Raw genomic sequence first — 23,652 nt, forward strand, 5'->3', positions numbered from 1 at the left:
GCTCATTAACGTCTATGCAGGGCATCCATTCATGGGCGTTATATCACGTGTTACTAATATTACGAGTCCTCCCATCCAACATACAGAGCTACCTATACACCAAAACAGCCCGAAAAATGGCTGCGTCACAACATTTTTAATACATTGTAACATATTATGGTACAGCAGAGTGTTGCCTGAATGTGTTGGGGTGGCGCTCAAACTGAAAGGTGCAGAAATGCGTCACTAGTCCTGGAACGCAGGTCTTCTACATCCAGCACTCTGCCATAGACTCCGAAAGGCTGCCTGCAATGAGGCTGGATGCTGCACCGGTCCCTCCTGGGTGCTCTAGGTCTAGGGTGTCAGGAAAGATGCACTGCAGCTGAACAGTCCCATGTGCAAAGGGGCCCCATTCTTCTCAGATCAGGTTCTACTGCATTTATGGGCACTAGTAGGGACTCGGATATAAGAGAGAGACTCTGGTGGGGAGGACCCGCCCAAGCAAGGGCCAGACTCTGGTGGGAGGACCCGCCCAAGCAAGGGCCAGACTCTGGTGAGAGGACCCGCCCAAGCAAGGGCCAGACTCTGGTGAGAGGACCCGCCCAAGCAAGGGCCAGACTCTGGTGAGAGGACCCGCCCAAGCAAGGGCCAGACTCTGGTGAGAGGACCCGCCCAAGCAAGGGCCAGACTCTGGTGGGAGGACCCGCCCAAGCAAGGGCCAGACTCTGGTGGGAGGACCCGCCCAAGCAAGGGCCAGACTCTGGTGGGAGGACCCGCCCAAGCAAGGGCCAGACTCTGGTGGGAGGACCCGCCCAAGCAAGGGCCAGACTCTGGTGGGAGGACCCGCCCAAGCAAGGGCCAGACTCTGGTGGGAGGACCCGCCCAAGCAAGGGCCAGACTCTGGTGGGAGGACCCGCCCAAGCAAGGGCCAGACTCTGGTGGGAGGACCCGCCCAAGCAAGGGCCAGACTCTGGTGGGAGGACCCGCCCAAGCAAGGGCCAGACTCTGGTGGGAGGACCCGCCCAAGCAAGGGCCAGACTCTGGTGGGAGGACCCGCCCAAGCAAGGGCCAGACTCTGGTGGGAGGACCCGCCCAAGCAAGGGCCAGACTCTGGTGGGAGGACCCGCCCAAGCAAGGGCCAGACTCTGGTGGGAGGACCCGCCCAAGCAAGGGCCAGACTCTGGTGGGAGGACCCGCCCAAGCAAGGGCCAGACTCTGGTGGGAGGACCCGCCCAAGCAAGGGCCAGACTCTGGTGGGAGGACCCGCCCAAGCAAGGGCCAGACTCTGGTGGGAGGACCCGCCCAAGCAAGGGCCAGACTCTGGTGGGAGGACCCGCCCAAGCAAGGGCCAGACTCTGGTGGGAGGACCCGCCCAAGCAAGGGCCAGACTCTGGTGGGAGGACCCGCCCAAGCAAGGGCCAGACTCTGGTGGGAGGACCCGCCCAAGCAAGGGCCAGACTCTGGTGGGAGGACCCGCCCAAGCAGGGCCAGGCGTGCTGGCCCGGTCAGAGATCCCATACCATGCACCAATTAACACACAGCAGTCCTGTTATGGAGACGGGATCAGTGACAGGTATACAGGACCATGTAAGGGGATCTGTGAATGGAGGGGGAGGGGAGTGTGATCCCAGCCAAGACAGACTCTCCTCTCCCACCTCCTGTATACCCTCATCTGTATACTATAATATGTATTCTATTATCTGTATACCATCACCCGTATACTATCACCCGTATGCTATCAATCACCCACAGACCATCACCCACAGACCATCACCCACAGACCATCACCCACAGACCACCCTCTGTATACCATTACTTGTATACCATCCCCCCATATACCATCACCTGTATACCATCCCCCATATACCATCACCTGTATACTGTCCCCCATATACCATCACCTGTATACCGTCCCCAGTATGCCATCACCTGTATACCGTCCCCAGTATGCCATCACCTGTATACATCCCCAGTATGCCATCACCCATATACCATCCCCCATATGCCATCACCCATATGCCATCCCGCATATGCAATCACCTGTGTGCCACCCTCCATATACCATCACCTGTATACCATCCCCCATATACCATCTCTCATATACCATCACCTGTATACCATCCAGCTAAGTAGATGAGGAGGGGGTCAGGGGGTTCAACCCCCCCCCCCCACCCAAGTGTATCCTGCCAAAAATCAAATGCCTGGTGTCCCTTTTTTAATAATAATTCAATAATAATAAAATAATTTAATAAAAAAAAAAAAAAAAATCATCATCTTCTTCTCATTATTATTATTTATACACAGGATTATCATTCAATAAAAATAATAATAATTCAATAATAAATTAATATAATAATACTTAAAAAATAAAATAAAAATGCAAACTATCATTATTATTCTTTACACACAGGGTGTATTCTTTGTATATCTGCAATTATTATTCATTTCTTTTAATGACATTTTTGGCCTTTATTCTGACTCTCCCGGCCTCCATGTTTAGCCCCTTCCATGCCTCCGCCGTCCTCGCTGAACTTTTAATCCCTTTTGCAGAGCAAATTAATTTCAACCACCAAAACAGGGCCTGCCGATATCACGCTCATTAAATACGGTGCGGCAGCGGTATATATTTATATATATATTGGGCGGCGGCGTCTCTGGGCGTGATCGCAATAAATACGTTTCCAGATCTGAGGCTCCCTTCATATAGAGGATCTTATAAAAACAACACGCCTCTGAACAAACACGAGCGCGGCCGATAGAAATCTATACACTCGGAGAACGGTATGATTTGTGGCGGGACGGAGACGGCGTTTCGCTGCTGTAAAGTCATTTCGGCGGTCGCAGCGAAATCTGGAAATACTTTTCGGATTAGGCGCTGTAATTGCAGGCTCGTTCTTTTTTTTTTCTATTTATCGTTTATTTTGGGGATGCTGGGGGGGGCGGGAGGTATCGGGGATATTAATAGCGATGGGTTGTGTGGAGGGAACACGGCGGAGAATTACATCCACAGTAAAATACTTTTTATGATGAGTGGGAGGGGAGCGAATCGCCGCTCTGATCTTCGCCCTTTTTTAACGTGCTTGGGCACCTTTCCGAAATACGTACAAGAACGCCGCCGCGCCAAAGAATGACTTGACGTCAGAGAGCTACAATCATATCGTTACATTGTTACATTGTAAAAGATACGTCCTCCCTGCCCCCCTCTGGGCTTCCTTTACACTAGCATTGCTCTCTGAAGAGCGATCCACGTTCGGATTACTCTTTAGCCTTCAGTTCACACCTGAGCGTAGCGGAAACCTCGCTTCCGAAATGTGCGTCAAAACGCACGTTTTCTGTGTGATTTCCGGAAATGCCAGGGGTGAATGGAGTCTCGGGTCCGGATCACGTCATCATGTAGTCGGAAGGAGCGATTCTGACTACCCGATTTTCACGCGATTCCGGGCGGCGCATTATCGCATATGCACAATTGTCACCCCCCCCCACCCAAAAAAAATAAATAAATAAATTAAAAAAAAAAAAAAAAAAAAAAAAAAGAATCCCCTGCTCCTTTTCGGGTGACAAGCTTCACATGGTTTTTAAAGGTGCTGTTAGCTGCGATTTCTACGCAATCCTATAGTAATAAATATTAATTATCATTCAATAAAAATATTAATATTATTTATAGACAGGATCATGTATTAATAATAATAATAATAATAATAATAATAATAATAATGCAATAAAAATAATAATTATTAAATGATAAAACTGTAAATAATAATATTTTTATTTAATGATAATAAGAATTATCATCATTATCAATTAATAAAAGGGCAAAAGTTTAATAAAATAAATGTATAATATTTACAGTTATACATTTATAGATAGATATACAGAGCATAAATCGTGTGTATAAATAATAATTATATATTATTATATAATATTATTATTATTTTTATTTTTTATTGTATTATTATTATTATTTATACACACAATTTATGCTCTGTATATCTATGAATGTTATCCATTTATTTTATTACATTTTTGCTCTTTTTTCAGTCTCTATGCAATTCTGAGTGTCGCATATGCGTGTTTGTCGCCAAATAAAAAGCCTCTGCTCCTTTTCAAACAAGCTTAATGCGGTTTTTAAAGGTTTTGTTTGCCGCAATTGTTATGCAATCCTATAGTAAAAATATTAATTAACCCTACTAATTACTATTTTTAGTCAATGATAATAATTATTCTTATTATCATTCAATACAAATATTATTATTTATGCACAGGATTATAATTTAATAATAATACAAATAAAAATTATAATAAGAATTCTTATTATTATTTATATACACGATTTATGCTCTGTATATCTGTAAATATTATCCATTCATTTTATTAAATTTTTGCCTTTTATTCAGTCTCTATGCAATTCTGAGTGTCGCGTGTTTGTCGCCAAATAAAAAGCCCCTGCTCCTTTTTGACAAGCTTCACGCAGGTTTTTAAAGGCGTTGTTTGCCACGATTACTACGCAATCCTATAGTAGTAATAATAATAATAATAATAATAATAATAATAGATAATAATCCCTACCTTAATCAATAAAAAAATTATATCAATAAAAATTACTTTTAGTCAATGATAATAATCATTCAACAATAATAGAAATAATAATAATACAATAAAAATAAATAATCGCAATCCTAATAATTATTTATACTCTGTAAATATTATCCATTTATTTTAGTACATATAATAATAATAATAATAATAATATAAAATAAAAATATAATAATAATTCTTATTATTATTTATATACACGATTTATGCTCTGTATATCTGTAAATATTATCCATTCATTTTATTAAATTTTTGCCTTTTATTCAGTCTCTATGCAATTCTTAGTGTTGCATATGCGTGTTTGTCGCCAAATAAGAAGCCCCTGCTCCTTTTCGACAAGCTTCACGTGTTTTTTAAAGGCGTTGTTTGCCACGATTACTACGCAATCCTATAGTAATAATAATAATCCCTACCTTAATCAATAAAAAAATGATATCAATAAAAATAATTATTATTTTTAGTCAATGATAATAATCATTCAACAATAATAATAATAATAATAATGCAATAAAAGATAAAAATAATAATAACAGCAATCCTAATAATTATTATTTATACTCTGTATCTGTAAATATTATACATTTCTTTTATTACATTTTTGCCCTTTATTCAGACAATTCTGAGTGTTGCATATGCACGTTTTTCACCAAAAAAGAACCCCCTGCTCCTTTTTTGACAAGCTTCACATTGTTTTTAAATTCTTTTTTTTCAGCGATTGACACGTAATCCTGTAGTAATAATAATTAACCATAACCCTAATCAATAAAAAAAAAATAGTATTAATAATAATTACTATTATTATTATTCAATAATAATAATTCTTATAATCATTCCATAAATTTTTTTTTATACACAGTCATTCAATAATAATAATGCAATAAAAAATAATAATAGCAATCCTAATAATAATTATTATTATTTATACACACGATTTATACTCTGTATATATCTGTAAATATATTCCATTTCTTTTATTACATTTTTGCCCTTTATTCAGACTCCCTATGCGTATTGTGCAAACAACGAGCACATGCGCGCCATGATTTTGTAGGCGCTAAAAACGCTATAGTCTGAACGCAGCCTAGGAGTTTGTTCCCTAGGTCGAGCAAGGGGAGGTGCGCATTTCTTTTACAGGAGAGGAGTTCTTCGGTCATGAAAAAGAGTGTAAAAAAACTTATATTTACAAAACGCTTACTGAAGTCTATAGGTGAAAAAAAAAAACACCTGATGTACCTTTTTTTTTTTTGAGCGTAGGACGGAACGCGTAAGTGAGCATACAAAGCATGAAGAGGGACATTAAGCCAGAATTCCCACTCAGCATTTCGAGAATATTCGAGAATATGCGCAAAATCCCAAATTTGTTTTCTTTTTCGTATTTTATATATTTAATTTATATATATTCTTTTACATTAATAATTTATTAATAAAAAAAAGTATATATAGTATAAAAGTATATATATATATATATATATATATATTTTTTTTTATTCTTCTTCTTTCATTTTATTTCTATATATTTAAATTAGAAAAGAAGAAAACAAGATCCGGCGTTCTGGGACAGTAACGAGCTAAACGTTTGCGTAGAAACGCCGGGGGGCCGTCGGTTAGGTGAGAAGAGGTTCTGGCGGAGAGGTGTCGTCTGATGGAGGGGAGAGGACGACTTTCCAGCAGGAAATGTCGGGGATTCCAGTTTGATCTCCGCTTCCCGGCTCGTTTATTTGGAAAACCTCTGACTCTGCCGACCGCGAGGAAATAAATCCTGAAATTACAGAAGGGGGGGGGGGGGGGGTACGCACACCTTGTCTGTCAATCACAGCTCTCTGCTCAGTTTGGTGTAATGGTGGCCATACACGGAGCCATCTGAGATCAACAATGTAACAAGACAATAATTGTTCTGCACTGTATACAATGTATCGATTCATAATACGATTTATCACACATTCATCTAAACAATAGGTTAAAAGAATATATATGTGTGTGTGTGTGTGTGTGTGTGTGTGTGTGTGTGTGTGTGTGTGTGTGTGTGTGTGTGTGTGTGTGTTTGTGTGTGTGTATATATATATACACACACACACACATACATATATATATATACACACATATACACACACACACACACATATATATACATACATACACATATACATATACACATATATACACACACACACACACACACACACACACACACGTGATACAAATCCCCCCAAATACAACAAATCTTCTCCCCAAATCCCCCTTTCTAGTCTAACACCCCCCCCCCCACCACAAATCCCACCCTCATATCCCCCCATCCCCAAATTTCCCTTTCTAGTCCAAACCCCCACCCACCCTCATATCCCCCAATCCAACACAAATCCTCCCCCGGAAAACCCCTTTCTAGCACAAATCCTGCTCAAAAAACACAAATCCTCCAACAAACCCCCAGTTTCTAATACAAATACCCCATCCCACCACAAATCCTTCTTCCGAATTCCACTATCTAGTACAAATACCCCCCTTCCACCAAACATTTCTCCCCCAAATCCCCCATCCAGTACAAATCCTCCCCCTAATCCCCCTCCCTAGCACTAATACCTCCTTCCACCACAAATCCTCCCTCCCCAAGTTTCCCTAACACAAATCCCCCCATCCATCACACATCCTCCACCCAAATCGCCCCCACCCAGCACAAATCTTCTCCCCCCTCCCAGCACAAATTCTCCCCCCAATCCCCCTTTCTAGCACTAATACTCCCTTCCACCACAAATCCACCCCCCCCCCCCAAGTTTCCCTAACACAAATACCTCCTTCCACCACAAATCCTCCCTCCCCAAGTTTCCCTAACACAAATCCCCCCATCCATCACACATCCTCCACCCAAATCGCCCACCCAGCACAAATCTTCTCCCCCCTCCCAGGACAAATCCTCCCTCCAATCCCCCTTTCTAGCACAAATACCCCCTTCCACCACAAATCCCCCCTCCATCACACATCCTCCCCCAAAATTGCCCACCCAGCACAAATCTTCTCCCCCCTCCCAGTAGAAATTCTCCCCCAATCCCCTTTCTAGCACAAATACCCCCTTCCACCACAAATCCCCCCCCCCAAGTTTCCCTAACACAAATACCTCCTTCCACCACAAATCCTCCCTCCCCAAGTTTCCCTAACACAAATCCCCCCATCCATCACACATCCTCCACCCAAATCGCCCACCCAGCACAAATCTTCTCCCCCTCACCCAGCACAAATCCTCCCTCCAATCTCCCTTTCCAGCACACATACCCCCTTCCACCACAAATCCTCTCCCCTCAAATCCCCCACCCAACACAAATCCTCCCTCCAACCCCCCTTTCCACCACAAATCCTCCCCTCAAATCCCCCACCCAGTACAAATCCTCTTGCCCCCACCCAGCACAAAACTTCTCTCTCCTCCAATCCCCCTTACTAGCACAAATCCCCCCCCCCCAACAACGTTCAATCTGCCCTTCCCTTCTAGCACAGATCCTCTTCCTTCCCAAATGCCCCACATCATTCCTTCAAGCCTCTTTTTTTTTTTTTACTGCCCCCCCCCCCAGGCGATATGCCCCCCGCAGTGCTAATTTCCCTCCCTGAAGCAGACCTCAGATCAGCATGGCCCAATACAGAGGAGAATTTTTGGAGCCAAGTCCTGGAACTTTTTCTAGCACTGGACTTTGGGACTCGAGTCCGGATCGGGGGGGGGGGGAGGGAATTTTTTTGGAAACCCAGGATGGTCCCGCAGTATCCAAGAACAGTTCGGGGAGGTATGATTTTTTTTTTTTTTTTTGGCCCTAAGAATTTTGCACCCCTGTGGCCACGCCCACACAACGCCACCGATTCAGGGACACACATGCAGATATTTGTTTCATTTGTTGTGATTGGAAGAGACTGACTACATTCTGCGGCAGCACACCGATCGATCAGAATTGAAATGAATACGAAATTTAATAAACCAAGAGATGGAGGAATTTTCTGGTTTACAGTTGGATGAAATGATCGATTGAATGATCATACTGATACATATATGGCCACCATAAAGGAGCCGGGCACAACGCAGATCCTTACCAAGATTATGGTCCTAGATCCTGCAACACTTATCCCCGCATTTCATCCACCCACTTAGCAGGTACAAATCACCTTTCAGGTTGGTCTTACCCAGACCCCGCCCCTCTAAAATATGCAGAGACAAGCCACCTCCCACACTTTACCGGTTGGTCCACCCCTGACCCCGCCTCTAAATATTCAGGGACTATCAAATCTTATCCACTTTATGGGCTGGTCCTCTCTCTGACCCCACCTCAAAATATGCAGGGACCATCCATCTTAACCAATTTATGGGTTGTTCCTCCCCTGAACCACCTATAAATATGTGGGGACTGTCCATCTTAACCCACTTTCCGGATTGGTCCTCCCCTGACACCGCCTCTAAATATGCAGGGACTATCAAATCTTACCCACTTTATGGGCTGGTCCTCCCCTGACCCCGCCTCTAAATAGGGATCAGCCACCTCACACACTTTACGGGTTAGTCCTCCCCCTGACTCCACCTCTAAATATGCAGGGTCTGTCCATCTTACTAATTTTACGGGTATTTTCTCTCCTGACTCCGCCTCTAAATATGCAGGGACCAACTATCTCACCCACTTTATAGGCGATGCAGGGGCATAACAACCTGTAAATATGTGGGGACTGTCTATCTTACCCACTTTATGAGTGGTTCCTCCCCCTGACCCCGCCTCTAAATATGCACGGTACTATCAAATCTTACCCACTTTATGGGTTGGTCCTCTCCTGACCCCGCCTCTAAATATGCACGGTACTATCAAATCTTACCCACTTTATGGGTTTGTCCTCCCCTGACCCCGCCTCTAAATATGCAGGGACTATCAATCTTACCCATTTTATAGGTTGGTCCTCCCCCCGACGCCACCTCGAAATATGCAGGGTCTGTCCATCTTACGGGTATTTCCTCTCCTGACCCCGCCTCTAAATATGCAGGGACCAACTATCTCACCCACTTTATGGGTTGTTCCTCCCCTAAACCACCTATAAATATGCAGGGACCATCCATCTTACCCACTTTCCAGGTTGGTCCTGCCCTGACCCTGCTTCTAAATTTTGTAGTGACCGGCAATCTCACCCACTTTACGGGTTGGTCTTCCCCAGACCCCGCATCTAAATATACAGAGACCACCCACTTGCAGCCCCAATCCCTGCAATGATTGCTTATTCGAGTTACTGAGCATGTGCGGTAACTTGAATAAAACCGATTCTGAGATCCCAGGACACAACCCATGACACAGCATTGGTGGGACAGAGGTCCAAGATGTGAGGAGTGTCCATCTTACCTACTTCATGGATTGATCCTCCCCTGACCCTGCCTTTAAATTTTGCAGGAACCGGCAATCTCACCCACTTTATGGGTTGGTTCTCGCCTGTCCCTGCCTCTAAATATGTGGGGACCATCCCTCTTACCCACTTTAGGGGGTTGGTCCTCCCCTGACTCCACCTCCAAGTATGCAGGAACCATCCATCTTACTCATTTTACGGGGGTTTGCTATCCTGACCCTGCCTCTAAATACACAGGGGCCAACAATCTCACCCAATTTATGGCTTGTTCCTCCCCTGAGCCCGCCTATAAATATGTGGGGATTGTCAATCTTAAACCACTTCATGGGTTGGTCCTCCCTCGACCCTGCCCCTAAATATGTGGGGACCATCCATCTTACCCACTTTAGGGGTTGGTCCTTCCCTGACTCCACCTCCAAGTATGCAGGAACCATCCATCTTACTCATTTTACAGGGGTTTCCTCTCCTGACCCTGCCTCTTAATATACAGGGACCAACTATCTCACTCGATTTATGGTTTGTTCCTCCCATGAACCCGCCTATAAATATGTGGGAACTGTCCACCAACCTGGCCTCTAAATATGCAGGGATCAGCCACCTCACCCACTTTACAGGTTGGTTTTCTCCAGACCCCACCTCTATATATGCAGGGGCCGGCCATCACACCCACGATTGGTCCTCCCCAGACCCCACCTCTATATATGCAGGGGCCGGCCATTGCACCCACGATTGGTCCTGGGGAGGACCAATCAGTAAAAACTTTACTGATTGGTCCTCCCCAGACCCCACCTCTATATATGCAGAAGCTGGCCAATGGCCATCAGACCCACTTTACAGACTGGTTCTTCCCAGACCCCACCTCTATATATGCAGGGGCCGGCCATGGCACCCACTTTACAGATTGGTCCTCCCCAGACCCCACCTCTATATATGCAGGGGCCGGCCATTGCACCCACTTTACAGATTGGTCCTCCCCAGACCCCACCTCTATATATGCAGAAGCTGGCCAATGGCCATCAGACCCACTTTACAGACTGGTTCTTCCCAGACCCCACCTCTATATATGCAGGGGCCGGCCATTGCACCCACTTTACAGATTGGTCCTCCCCAGACCCCACCTCTATATATGCAGAAGCTGGCTAATGGCCATCAGACCCACCTTACAGACTGGTCCTCCCCAGACCGCACCTCTATATATGCAGGGGCTGGCCATCGCACCCACTTTACGGATTGGTCCTCCCCAGACCCCACCTCTATATATGCAGAGGCTAGCCATTGCACCCATGATTGGTCCTCCCTAGGACCAATCAGTAAAACTTTACTGATTGGTCCTCCCCAGACCCCACCTCTATATATGCAGGGGCCGGCCATCGCACCCACTTTACTGATTGGTCCTCCCCAGACCCCACCTCTATATATGCAGGGGCCGGCCATCGCACCCACTTTACAGATTGGCCCTCCCATAACCCACATCTAAATATGTACAGACCACCCACTCGTGGCCCCAATCCCTGCAATGATTGCCCATTTGAGTTACTGAGCACGTGAAGTACCTTGAATAAATCTGATGCTGAGATCCCATTCTTCCGTGTCAGTGCTAATGATCTCCTGCAGTGTCTTTGCGGCCACTTCAAGTCTATGTGCGTTCGAACGACGGCTGCATGGAATTTCCTTGTACGGGTTTCCTCATGGTGACAACAACGGACCATGCTTGTGTAATATGTGTGCTCTCCATCAAAAGCCCGCAGGAGCACAAATGAGGCATCTGCCTAGAAATGCCCACTTCTCCAGGCTGACACCCACCCATCAAGGCATTTTGACTCTTCCCACGAGCCCGCCCACTGCTTGCATCAGGGCTGACGGTTGTCAGCAGGGTGCTGTGATGTTGTCAGGAAGCTATGTACAGCCCCCCTGCTGGCTCCTCCCACCCGCCATAATCTGCCTGTATTGTATAGAGAAACAGAGAGACCCAATAAAAAAAAAATTCAGGGGATGCTTTTAAGATGACCTCAGGTTCTGTGCAGTGAAGTGGGGGAGGGGTTATTTACGACACTAGAACTGATCATGTGATCGTATTAAAGCAGATGATTTTTTATTTATTTTTTGCTTCTATTTTAAAAGACTGCAGCAAGTGTGCTGGCATGGCATATTTTGTTATCTACAGGACAGAATCGGGTAAGGATCTGCACTACAATCTATTACCTTAAAGTGTGACTCCGGCCAGGGCTGACCTGTGCATTGTCATTTTTTTTGGACCAGGACCAACATAGAGGGGGCCGATCTTCCCAGAAGGTACACAGGGAGCGATAAATCCTGACCCCCCTACTATACCATAAAGAGTTTGGCTTTAGATACACCCCGACCTTCGTCCTGTGGAGGGTGAATCTCCGATTTACTGGATAATCCTGACACACCGCAACTCTGTAAAGTATGAATAATGAGCGGCACATACTAATTATTTTTACAGTTCCTTGTCCTGCGTCGGCCCTCCGCTGGGCTTTGATGCGATCGGTGCAGCATGTGAAGCTTGCACATCAAAGCTCGGACACCCATTGCTGCAGGCTTTCATGCCATCAATCACTTTGCAGAGGAATTAGAGGGAAGACAGCAGCAATCATACATGCGTTTCCCAGCTTCCCAAATAAGTTGCAGACCCATCTCTGTAAATCTCTGCCGCACCGGCGAGGAATTTTTCAAATCGCTTTTTGTCAGGGATCTGGGCGCAGAAAAACCATTTATCTGCAAATAAATTTGCAAAAAAAAAAAAAATGTTCGGTTCCTGGGAGCCGGCTAAGCTCGCCATCACTTAAAAAGACATTTCTCTCCGAGGAATAATTGTAACAATACGGGAGGAATCATCCCGAGAAGAATTCTTGTGGGAAAATCCAGAAAAAGATGGCAGACGTTTCCTATGGAAGGAAGGCTGGGAAACCAGGAGGGTTTGTTACTCAGGTACTACAAGTCCCATCAGATGTCGGGCTATGAATATCTCTCTACAATAAAGTAGCAAAAAGTAAAAGAAAAGAAAAAAACAAAACAAAGTGTTTCATTCTTTATTTACTGCAGTATGGCGAACACGCCGGAGCCCAGAGCTCTGCAAATTCACCGCTGGCACTGCATCAGGCCCAGATCAATCCTATCTGATGTAGGGGGGACAGTGGAAAAAAAGTCAGGGGGCAAAATCCCAACACTGTGTGTGAGTCATTGACAGTCCATTATCACACAGAGTCACAACCTAGAATCACTATTAAACAAAACCTGTGCCCTTTTACATCAGGTGTCCCCATCAAGAGTGCTCATCAAGAGTGCCCCCTTACATCAGGTGCCCCCATCAAAAGTGCCCCCTTACATCAGGTGCCCCCATCAAAAGTGCCCCCTTACATCAGATGTCCCCATCAAAAGTGCCCCCTTACATCAGGTGTTCCCATCAAGAGTGCCCCCTTACATCAGATGCCCCCCATCAAGAGTGCCCCTTACATCAGATGTCCCCCATCAAGAGTGCTCATCAAGACTGCCCCCATCAAGAGTGCCCCCTAACATCAGGTGTCCCCATCAAGAGTGCCCCCTAACATCAGGTGTCCCCATCAAGAGTGCCCCCTAACATCAGGTGTCCCCATCAAGAGTGCCCCCTAACATCAGGTGTCCCCATCAAGAGTGCCCCCTTACATCAGGTGCCCCCATCAAGAGTGCCCCCTTACATCAGGTGTCCCCCATCAAGAGTGCCCCCTTACATCAGGTGTCCCCCATCAAGAGTGCCCCCTTACATCAGGTGTCCCCATCAAGAGTGCCCCCTTACATCAGGTTTCAATGTTGCACCCTGATCTCCGGGGTCCCCTCTACAAAGTTACAATATTATGCCACGTACACACGATCGGACATTCTGACATGGATTTTTTCCGACGGACGTTAGCTCAAGCTTGTCTTGCATACACACGTTCACACAAAGATGGTTGGAAACTGCGAAAGTCAAGAACACGGTGACATACAACACATACAACGAGCTGAGAAAAATTAAGTTCATTAGCCAGTGCTGCTCTTCTGCTTGAATCCGAGCATGTGGGGAACTTTGTGTGTCGGAACTGTGTACACACGCTCGGAATTTCCAACAATGGATTTTGTTGTCGGAAAATTTGAGAACCAGATCTCAAATTTAATGTGACGGAAATTCCGAGGGAAAATGTCCGAGCCCACAGACAGTCGGAATTTCTGACAAAAAGCTCCCATCGAACAATTTCCATCAGAAAATCCGACCGTGTGTATGGGGTATTAGAGAGTCTGATCTCTGGGCTCCTCCTACAAAGTTACAATGTTACAGTCTGATCTCTGGGCTCCCCCTACAATGTTACAGTCTGATCTCTGGACTCCTACAAAGTTACAATGTTACAGTCTGATCTCTGGACTCCTACAAAGTTACAATGTTACAGTCTGATCTCTGGACTCCTACAAAGTTACAATGTTACAGTCTGATCTCTGGACTCCCCCTACAAAGTTACAATGTTACAGTCTGATCTCTGGACTCCCCCTACAAAGTTACAATGTTACAGTCTGATCTCTGGACTCCCTCTACAAAGTTACAATGTTACAGTCTGATCTCTGGACTCCCCCTACAAAGTTACAATGTTACAGTCTGATCTCTGGACTCCCCCTACAAAGTTACAATGTTACAGTCTGATCTCTGGACTCCCCCTACAAAAAGTTACAATGTTACAGTCTGATCTCTGGACTCCTCCTACAAAGTTACAATGTTACAGTCTGATCTCTGGGCTCCCCCAACAAAGTTACAATGTTACAGTCTGATCTCTGGGCTCCCCCTACAAAAAGTTACAATGTTACAGTCTGATCTCTGGACTCCTCCTACAAAGTTACAATGTTACAGTCTGATCTCTGGGCTCCCCCTACAAAAAGTTACAATGTTACAGTCTGATCTCTGGGCTCCCCCAACAAAGTTACAATGTTACAGTCTGATCTCTGGGCTCCCCCTACAAAAAGTTACAATGTTACAGTCTGATCTCTGGACTCCTCCTACAAAGTTACAATGTTACAGTCTGATCTCTGGGCTCCCCCTACAAAGTTACAATGTTACAGTCTGATCTCTGGACTCCTCCTACAAAGTTACAATGTTACAGTCTGATCTCTGGGCTCCCCCAACAAAGTTACAATGTTACAGTCTGATCTCTGGACTCCTCCTACAAAGTTACAATGTTACAGTCTGATCTCTGGACTCCCCCCTACAAAGTTACAATGTTACAGTCTGATCTCTGGACTCCCCCCTACAAAGTTACAATGTTACAGTCTGATCTCTGGACTCCCCTCTACAATGTTACAATGTTACAGTCTGATCTCTGGGCTCCCCCTACAAAAAGTTACAATGTTACAGTCTGATCTCTGGACTCCTCCTACAAAGTTACAATGTTACAGTCTGATCTCTGGGCTCCCCCAACAAAGTTACAATGTTACAGTCTGATCTCTGGGCTCCTCCTACAAAAAGTTACAATGTTACAGTCTGATCTCTGGACTCCCCCTACAAAGTTACAATGTTACAGTCTGATCTCTGGACTCCTCCTACAAAGTTACAATGTTACAGTCTGATCTCTGGGCTCCCCCAACAAAGTTACAATGTTACAGTCTGATCTCTGGACTCCTCCTACAAAGTTACAATGTTACAGTCTGATCTCTGGGCTCCCCCAACAAAGTTACAATGTTACAGTCTGATCTCTGGGCTCCCCCTACAAAAAGTTACAATGTTACAGTCTGATCTCTGGACTCCTCCTACAAAGTTACAATGTTACAGTCTGATCTCTGGGCTCCCCCTACAAAAAGTTACAATGTTACAGTCTGATCTCTGGGCTCCCCCAACAAAGTTACAATGTTACAGTCTGATCTCTGGGCTCCCCCTACAAAAAGTTACAATGTTACAGTCTGATCTCTGGACTCCTCCTACAAAGTTACAATGTTACAGTCTGATCTCTGGGCTCCCCCAACAAAGTTACAATGTTACAGTCTGATCTCTGGACTCCTCCTACAAAGTTACAATGTTACAGTCTGATCTCTGGACTCCCCCCTACAAAGTTACAATGTTACAGTCTGATCTCTGGACTCCCCTCTACAATGTTACAATGTTACAGTCTGATCTCTGGGCTCCCCCTACAAAGTTACAATGTTACAGTCTGATCTCTGGGCTCCCCCTACAAAAAGTTACAATGTTACAGTCTGATCTCTGGACTCCTCCTACAAAGTTACAATGTTACAGTCTGATCTCTGGACTCCCCCCTACAAAGTTACAATGTTACAGTCTGATCTCTGGACTCCCCTCTACAATGTTACAATGTTACAGTCTGATCTCTGGGCTCCCCCTACAAAAAGTTACAATGTTACAGTCTGATCTCTGGACTCCTCCTACAAAGTTACAATGTTACAGTCTGATCTCTGGGCTCCCCCAACAAAGTTACAATGTTACAGTCTGATCTCTGGGCTCCTCCTACAAAAAGTTACAATGTTACAGTCTGATCTCTGGACTCCCCCTACAAAGTTACAATGTTACAGTCTGATCTCTGGACTCCTCCTACAAAGTTACAATGTTACAGTCTGATCTCTGGGCTCCCCCAACAAAGTTACAATGTTACAGTCTGATCTCTGGGCCCCCCCTACAAAAAGTTACAATTTTACAGTCTGATCTCTGGACTCCCCCTACAAAGTTACAATGTTACAGTCTGATCTCTGGGCTCCTCCTACAAAGTTACAATGTTACAGTCTGATCTCTGGACTCCCCTCTACAAAGTTACAATTTTACAGTCTGATCTCTGGACTCCCCCTACAAAGTTACAATGTTACAGTCTGATCTCTGGACTCCCCCTAGATCAGCCCCCTTCCTCTTTGAACCCCATAGCCCTCTGTCCTCCTGGAAGTGCCCACTTACTCCCTGTGCTGGCCCAGCTCCTCTGTTCACCTCACTACACCATTAAGTAAAAAATAAAATGTAAAATGCACAATGCACTTTTTTGACACAGTATATAGAAATGTGCATTGGAGGTGCACTGGGCTAATGCTTTGGGGAGCCATTGACAAGTAATGGCACCCTGGACGCCATCCCACGTAATACGCACATTGGGAAGTTCGCACAGTCGCCGGGAGGAGAGGACCCGTTTATATACAAAATAATTTGCTGCGAAAATGTAACGCTCTCGCTCGACCCCGGAGATCACTTTCCTATAAAACAAATTTTACAATCTCACTCCTGACCTATTAATAATCAGCGCAATCGGCGCCCACCGCACTAAACCTACAAATAGTATCGGTATCTGCCAGAGGATTAAGTTCTGCCAACCATTCTGGACCGCCGTCCCACGCGTCAATTATCGGCCGCCGTCTTCGGGCAGCTGGACACAAAGCATATTGTTTCTCAAAGTTTTTTTTTTTTTTTCACAAAATAATTTATAGTTTTCATTTTTCCTCGGACGCGAGACGCTTGTTTACGTTGTAACTCTCCCAGCGCCGGTTTTTAAAATTGGAGACCTGACATCACCCTGGTCTGCGGCCTGAGGGACGCGCGGCCTCCTGCTCCCCGTCTCAGGGCCCCCCTCGGCTGCCGCTCCCTTTCCCCTAGGCTTGTCCCTCATAGCCTTGACATAAGCTGCGGTGTTTGCTCAGGGCTTCATTACATGGCGGGATCTGGCTTAAGGAAGCGCCAAATCCTCCAACAGGTGCAAAATATTAAGAGTCATATGTATTTCAATAAGTGGCAAATAACAGATAGGGCGAGGGGGGGGGGGGGGGGCAGGGGTGGCGAGGTTTAACCGCAAACTCCACGGTGAGACGCGACGCTGAGGAAAAATACAAAGCCGCTTTGTGACCGGAAAGGTAAAAAAAAAAATACCAAAGAGGAATATAAATAAATAGAGCACTATAAAAGCAGAAATAAATCTAAATGAGAAAAAAAAAACAGCATAACAAAAGTAAATATTACAAGAAAAAAATATATATATTTTTTATTATAATATATATTTCTTATAATAAAAAATTATATATATATTTTTTTTATTATTATAAGAAATATATATAATAAAAAAATATTTCTTATAATATAATTTTTTTATTATAATTATATATATATATATATATATATATATATTTTTTTTTATTATAATATAATATATATATATATATATATATATATATATATATATATATATATATATATATATATATATATATATATATATATATATATATATATATTTTTTTTTTATTATAAGAAATATATATTATAATAAAAAAATATATATTTCTTATAATATATATTATAATAAAAAAAAATATTTCTTATAATATAATTTTTTTATTATAATATTAATATATATATTTTTTTTATTATTATTATAAGAAATATATATTATAATAAAAAAAATATATATTTTTTATAATATATATAATAATATAAAAAAAATATATATATATATATATATATATATATATATATATATATATATATATATATATATATTCAACTTTTTGGCCTAAAAGCAAAACGCTAATCTGTGGGGGGGGGGGGGGGAACTAACACTGCCCATCACCCTGAACACACCATCCCCACTGTGAAACATGGTGGTGGCTTCATCATGTGGTGAGGATGCTTTCCTTCCAGGGAAGCTGGTCAGAGTTGATGGAAAGATGGATGGAGCTAAATACAGGACAATCTTATAAGAAAACCTGGTATGCCGCATACACACGATCGGACATTCCGATCACAAAATCCGTGTCTTGCATACACACGGCCACACAAATATTGTTGGAAATTCCGAATGCCAAGAACACCATGTACGACGAGCCGAGGAAAATTTAAGTTCAATGGCCAATGCGGCTCTTCTGCTTGATTCCGAGCATGCGTGGAACTTTGTGCGTTCACATGATTGGAATTTTTCGGAAAATTTGAGATCCAGATCTCAATTTCGATGGAAAATGTCCAATGGAGCCTACACACGGTCAGATTTGAAACATGTTCTATTTCTAGGTCCGTCTGATTTTGAAAAATGATCGGATTAGCCCACACACACACACGATTGGATTGCCTGCCAGAAAGTCCGACCATGTGTACGCGGCATCTGAGTCTGCAAAAGACTTGAGACCGGGGCGGAGGTTCACCTTCCAGCAGGACAACGACCCGAAACATCCAGCCAGAGCTACAATGGAATGGTTTACATCAAAGCATATTCATGTGTTAGAATGACCCAGTCACAGTCCAGACCTAAATCACATTGAGAATCTGTGGCAAGACTTGAAAATTGCTGATCACAGACGCTCTCCATCCAATCTGACAGAGCTTGAGATATTTTGAAAAGAAGAAGAATGGGCAGAAATGTCCTCTCTAGATGTACAAAGCTGGTAGAGACATCCCCAAAAAGACTTGTAGAGAAAGGGGGTTCTACAAAGTATTGACTCCGGGGGGCGCCATACAAATGCCCCTCCCCCACACTTCTCACATATTTATTTGTATCATTTATCATTTTCCTTCCACTTCACAATTATGAGCCACTTTGTGTTGGTCTATCATATAAAATCCCAATAAAATACATTTATGTTTTTGGTTGTAACATGACAAAATGTGGGAAACTTCAAGGGGTATGAATACTTTTTCAAGGCACTGTGTGAGCGCGCGCGCGCACACGCACACGCACACACAATATACAATATACAATACACAATATAGTACATGCCATATAAATAATAATAATGTAAAATATGCAAAACAAAAAAATAAATGATATATGTAACAAAATAAATGATATATGAAATAAGAATGTAGTAAAGATAAATACAACAAAATAAAAATATAAATAATGCAGCAAAACAAAAATGTTTAATAATTCAGACTTCTAAAGCCCCGTACACACGAGCGGACTTTTCGACATCCAAACTCCGACGGACTGAGTCCGGCGGACTATCCGATCGTGTGTGGGCTGCAACGGACTTTAGCTTCGCTAAAGTCTGACGGACTTTAGAAATGAAGCATGCTTTAAATTTTCCCGACGGAACTCCGCCGGACCCGGTCCCCTTCGAAAAGTTCGCTCGTGTGTGTGCTACTCCGACGGACTAAAACCGACGCTAGGGCAGCTATTGGCTACTGTCTATGAACTTCCTACGTCGAATCCCGTCGTACGTCATCACGTTCGACTCCGTCGGAGTTTGGTGTGATGGTGTGTGGTCAAGTCCGTTCGGTCGAAAAGTCCGCCAGAACTCCGTCGGAACTCCAGCGGAACTCCGGCGGAACTCCTTTGGAGGTCTGTCAGACTTAATCCCTCTCGTGTGTACGGGGCATAACCCTTTCATTTCCAGAGTATTTGTTTTCCTTGTTTCTCCCATAAATATTAATCATTGGTATCTTTATTATACAGGAGATATATAGAGATAGATACATATACACACACACATATATATACACACACACACACACACGTTTATTTATTTTTTCATGAGCACCCAATGTAACAAAACAAAAAATTGTCCAACCCAGATCAGCCCCCTGCTGCACAATCCTCCCCTTGTTACAATGTTTAGATAAGAAGAGGATGGAACTTGGGAAGGAGGGCACCACGGGGGGTGGAACTGGGGGAAGGAGGGCACCACGGGGGGGTGGAACTGGGGGAAGGAGGGCACCACGGGGGGGGGGGGTGGAACTGGGGGAAGGAGGGCACCACGGGGGGGGGGGTGGAACTGGGGGAAGGAGGGCACCACGGGGGGGGTGGAACTGGGGGAAGGAGGGCACCACGGGGGGGGGTGGAACTGGGGGAAGGGGGACACCACGGGGGGGGTGGAACACCGCGGGGGTGGAACTGGGGGAAGGGGGGACGCCACGGGGGGGTGGAACTGGGGGAAGGGGGACGCCACGGGGGGGGGGGGTGGAACTGGGGGAAGGGGGACGCCACGGGGTGGAATTGGGGGAAGAGGGACGCCACGGGGTGGAATTGGGGGAAGAGGGACGCCACGGGGTGGAATTGGGGGAAGAGGGACGCCACGGGGTGGAATTGGGGGAAGAGGGACGCCACGGGGTGGAATTGGGGGAAGAGGGACGCCACGGGGTGGAATTGGGGGAAGAGGGACGCCACGGGGTGGAATTGGAGGAAGAGGGACGCCACGGGGTGGAATTGGAGGAAGAGGGACGCCACGGGGTGGAATTGGAGGAAGAGGGACGCCACGGGGTGGAATTGGAGGAAGAGGGACGCCACGGGGTGGAATTGGAGGAAGAGGGACGCCACGGGGTGGAATTGGAGGAAGAGGGACGCCACGGGGTGGAATTGGAGGAAGAGGGACGCCACGGGGTGGAATTGGAGGAAGAGGGACGCCACGGGGTGGAATTGGAGGAAGAGGGACGCCACGGGGTGGAATTGGAGGAAGAGGGACGCCACGGGGTGGAATTGGAGGAAGAGGGACGCCACGGGGTGGAATTGGAGGAAGAGGGACGCCACGGGGTGGAATTGGAGGAAGAGGGACGCCACGGGGTGGAATTGGAGGAAGAGGGACGCCACGGGGTGGAATTGGAGGAAGAGGGACGCCACGGGGTGGAATTGGAGGAAGAGGGACGCCACGGGGTGGAATTGGAGGAAGAGGGACGCCACGGGGTGGAATTGGAGGAAGAGGGACGCCACGGGGTGGAATTGGAGGAAGAGGGACGCCACGGGGTGGAATTGGAGGAAGAGGGACGCCACGGGGTGGAATTGGAGGAAGAGGGACGCCACGGGGTGGAATTGGAGGAAGAGGGACGCCACGGGGTGGAATTGGAGGAAGAGGGACGCCACGGGGTGGAATTGGGCAAGGAGGACGCCACGGGGTGGAATTGGGCAAGGAGGACGCCACGGGGTGGAATTGGGCAAGGAGGACGCCACGGGGTGGAATTGGGCAAGGAGGACGCCACGGGGTGGAATTGGGCAAGGAGGACGCCACGGGGTGGAATTGGGCAAGGAGGACGCCACGGGGTGGAATTGGGCAAGGAGGACGCCACGGGGTGGAATTGGGCAAGGAGGACGCCACGGGGTGGAATTGGGCAAGGAGGACGCCACGGGGTGGAATTGGGCAAGGAGGACGCCACGGGGTGGAATTGGGCAAGGAGGACGCCACGGGGTGGAATTGGGCAAGGAGGACGCCACGGGGTGGAATTGGGCAAGGAGGACGCCACGGGGTGGAATTGGGCAAGGAGGACGCCACGGGGTGGAATTGGGCAAGGAGGACGCCACGGGGTGGAATTGGGCAAGGAGGACGCCACGGGGTGGAATTGGGCAAGGAGGACGCCACGGGGTGGAATTGGGGAAGGAGGACGCCACGGGGTGGAATTGGGGAAGGAGGACACCACGGGGTGGAATTGGGGAAGGAGGACACCACGGGGTGGAATTGGGGAAGGAGGACACCACTAAATGCTTTTTTTCCAACAACCATCTCTACCCCCCTTCCCATCATGGGATGCCCCTTCCTGGCATCCCTTTATCTGGTCTATATGCCTGGTGGGGGGACTGTGATTGGCTGTCACACTGGTCACATGACGGTCCTGTTGGCTCCAAGTCATGACTAGAGGCACAGAACTGTCTATGAGAGCTCTGTCACTGTGCTGGGAGCACAGAAACCTGTATGTAGATCTCTAATGGGGATGCTGGGAGTTGTACTTCCTGTATAAGGATACTTGTAGTAGGTTGTAGTAGATGGGAATGGTGGGACATTATGAAGCCAAGTGGCGGATGCTGGGAGTTGTATTCCTGCATAGCTGGGAGTGGTTCGGGCAGTGCTGGGCGTTGTAGTGCCTGGCGGGGGATGGTGGGCGTTGTAGTCTCTGGTGGGGGTGGTGGAAGTTGTAGTCTCCGGTGGGGCATGGTGGGGGTTGTAGTCTCTGGTGGGGCATGGTGGGGGTTGTAGTCTCCGGTGGGGGGTGGTGGGGGTTGTAGTCTCCGGTGGGGGGTGGTAGGGGTTGTAGTCTCTGGTGTGAATTGTAGTCTCTGGTGGGGGGTGGTGGGGGTTGTAGTCTCTGGTGGGAGTTGTAGTCTCCGGTGGGGGGTGGTGGGGGTTGTAGTCTCTGGTGGGGGGTGGTGGGGGTTGTAGTCTCTGGTGGGGGGTGGTGGGAGTTGTAGTCTCTGATGGGGGGAGTTGTAGTCTCCGGTGGGGTACGCAGGCAGTGTGCAGTGCAGAGTTGTAGTCCTCCCTCTTACCTCCTCTAGTCGGGCGGTGATCAGGCCGCTCTCCCAGGCTCTCCCCGGGGCTCCGGTGGTCGGGTTGGAGGGGACGGAGCTCTTCGTTCTCTTCGGGGCCATCCTATGTGCTGTGTACTTCCGGGACGCCGCCCGTCACCTAGCAACTGCGCACGTGATTAGGACACCCTCTCTGCTCCGCCCTCCTCCTCCTCAGTGTCCCCGCCCCTGTGCTGTGTCTGTACGGCGCTCTCCGCGGTCGGATCTCCTCACTTTCTCCTCTCTCTGATTATACGGGGGGCGGTACCATTACCGGATCTTCTATTCCCGCCCCCTTCCTGCCCACACCAATCAGCCTTCAGCGCTGTCACACTTTGGATGACAATCACTCGGTCATAGGTCTCTCTGTACTCAGAACACATTTTTATCATTTTCTTCACACAAATAGAGTTTTCTTTTGGTTGATATTTAAAGAGGAAGTAAACCCTGATGGGTTTACTTCCTCTTTTTTTCCCTGCAAAGGTAAAGCATAATGGACTACTATGCATCGCATAGTAGCTCATTATGT

At 46.2% G+C, this 23,652-nt stretch overlaps 1 protein-coding gene across 1 annotated transcript in view; it reads right to left on the minus strand.

Moving 5' to 3' along the window:
- Window positions 1-23,256, minus strand: part of SPAG17 (sperm associated antigen 17) — a 290,551-nt gene extending 267,295 nt beyond the window's left edge. The window contains exon 1 of the mRNA XM_077479578.1: window positions 23,106-23,256. Within this exon, the coding sequence (XP_077335704.1) occupies window positions 23,106-23,207 (102 nt within the window). The 5' untranslated portion in view covers window positions 23,208-23,256. The remainder of the gene's footprint in view (window positions 1-23,105) is intronic.
- Window positions 23,257-23,652: the final 396 nt, after the last annotated feature.

Source organism: Lithobates pipiens, unplaced genomic scaffold (genome assembly GCF_037356315.1).
Source record: "Lithobates pipiens isolate NorthernLeopardFrog02 unplaced genomic scaffold, aLitPip1_a1.2 Scaffold_16, whole genome shotgun sequence".
Taxonomy (NCBI): domain Eukaryota; kingdom Metazoa; phylum Chordata; class Amphibia; order Anura; family Ranidae; genus Lithobates; species Lithobates pipiens.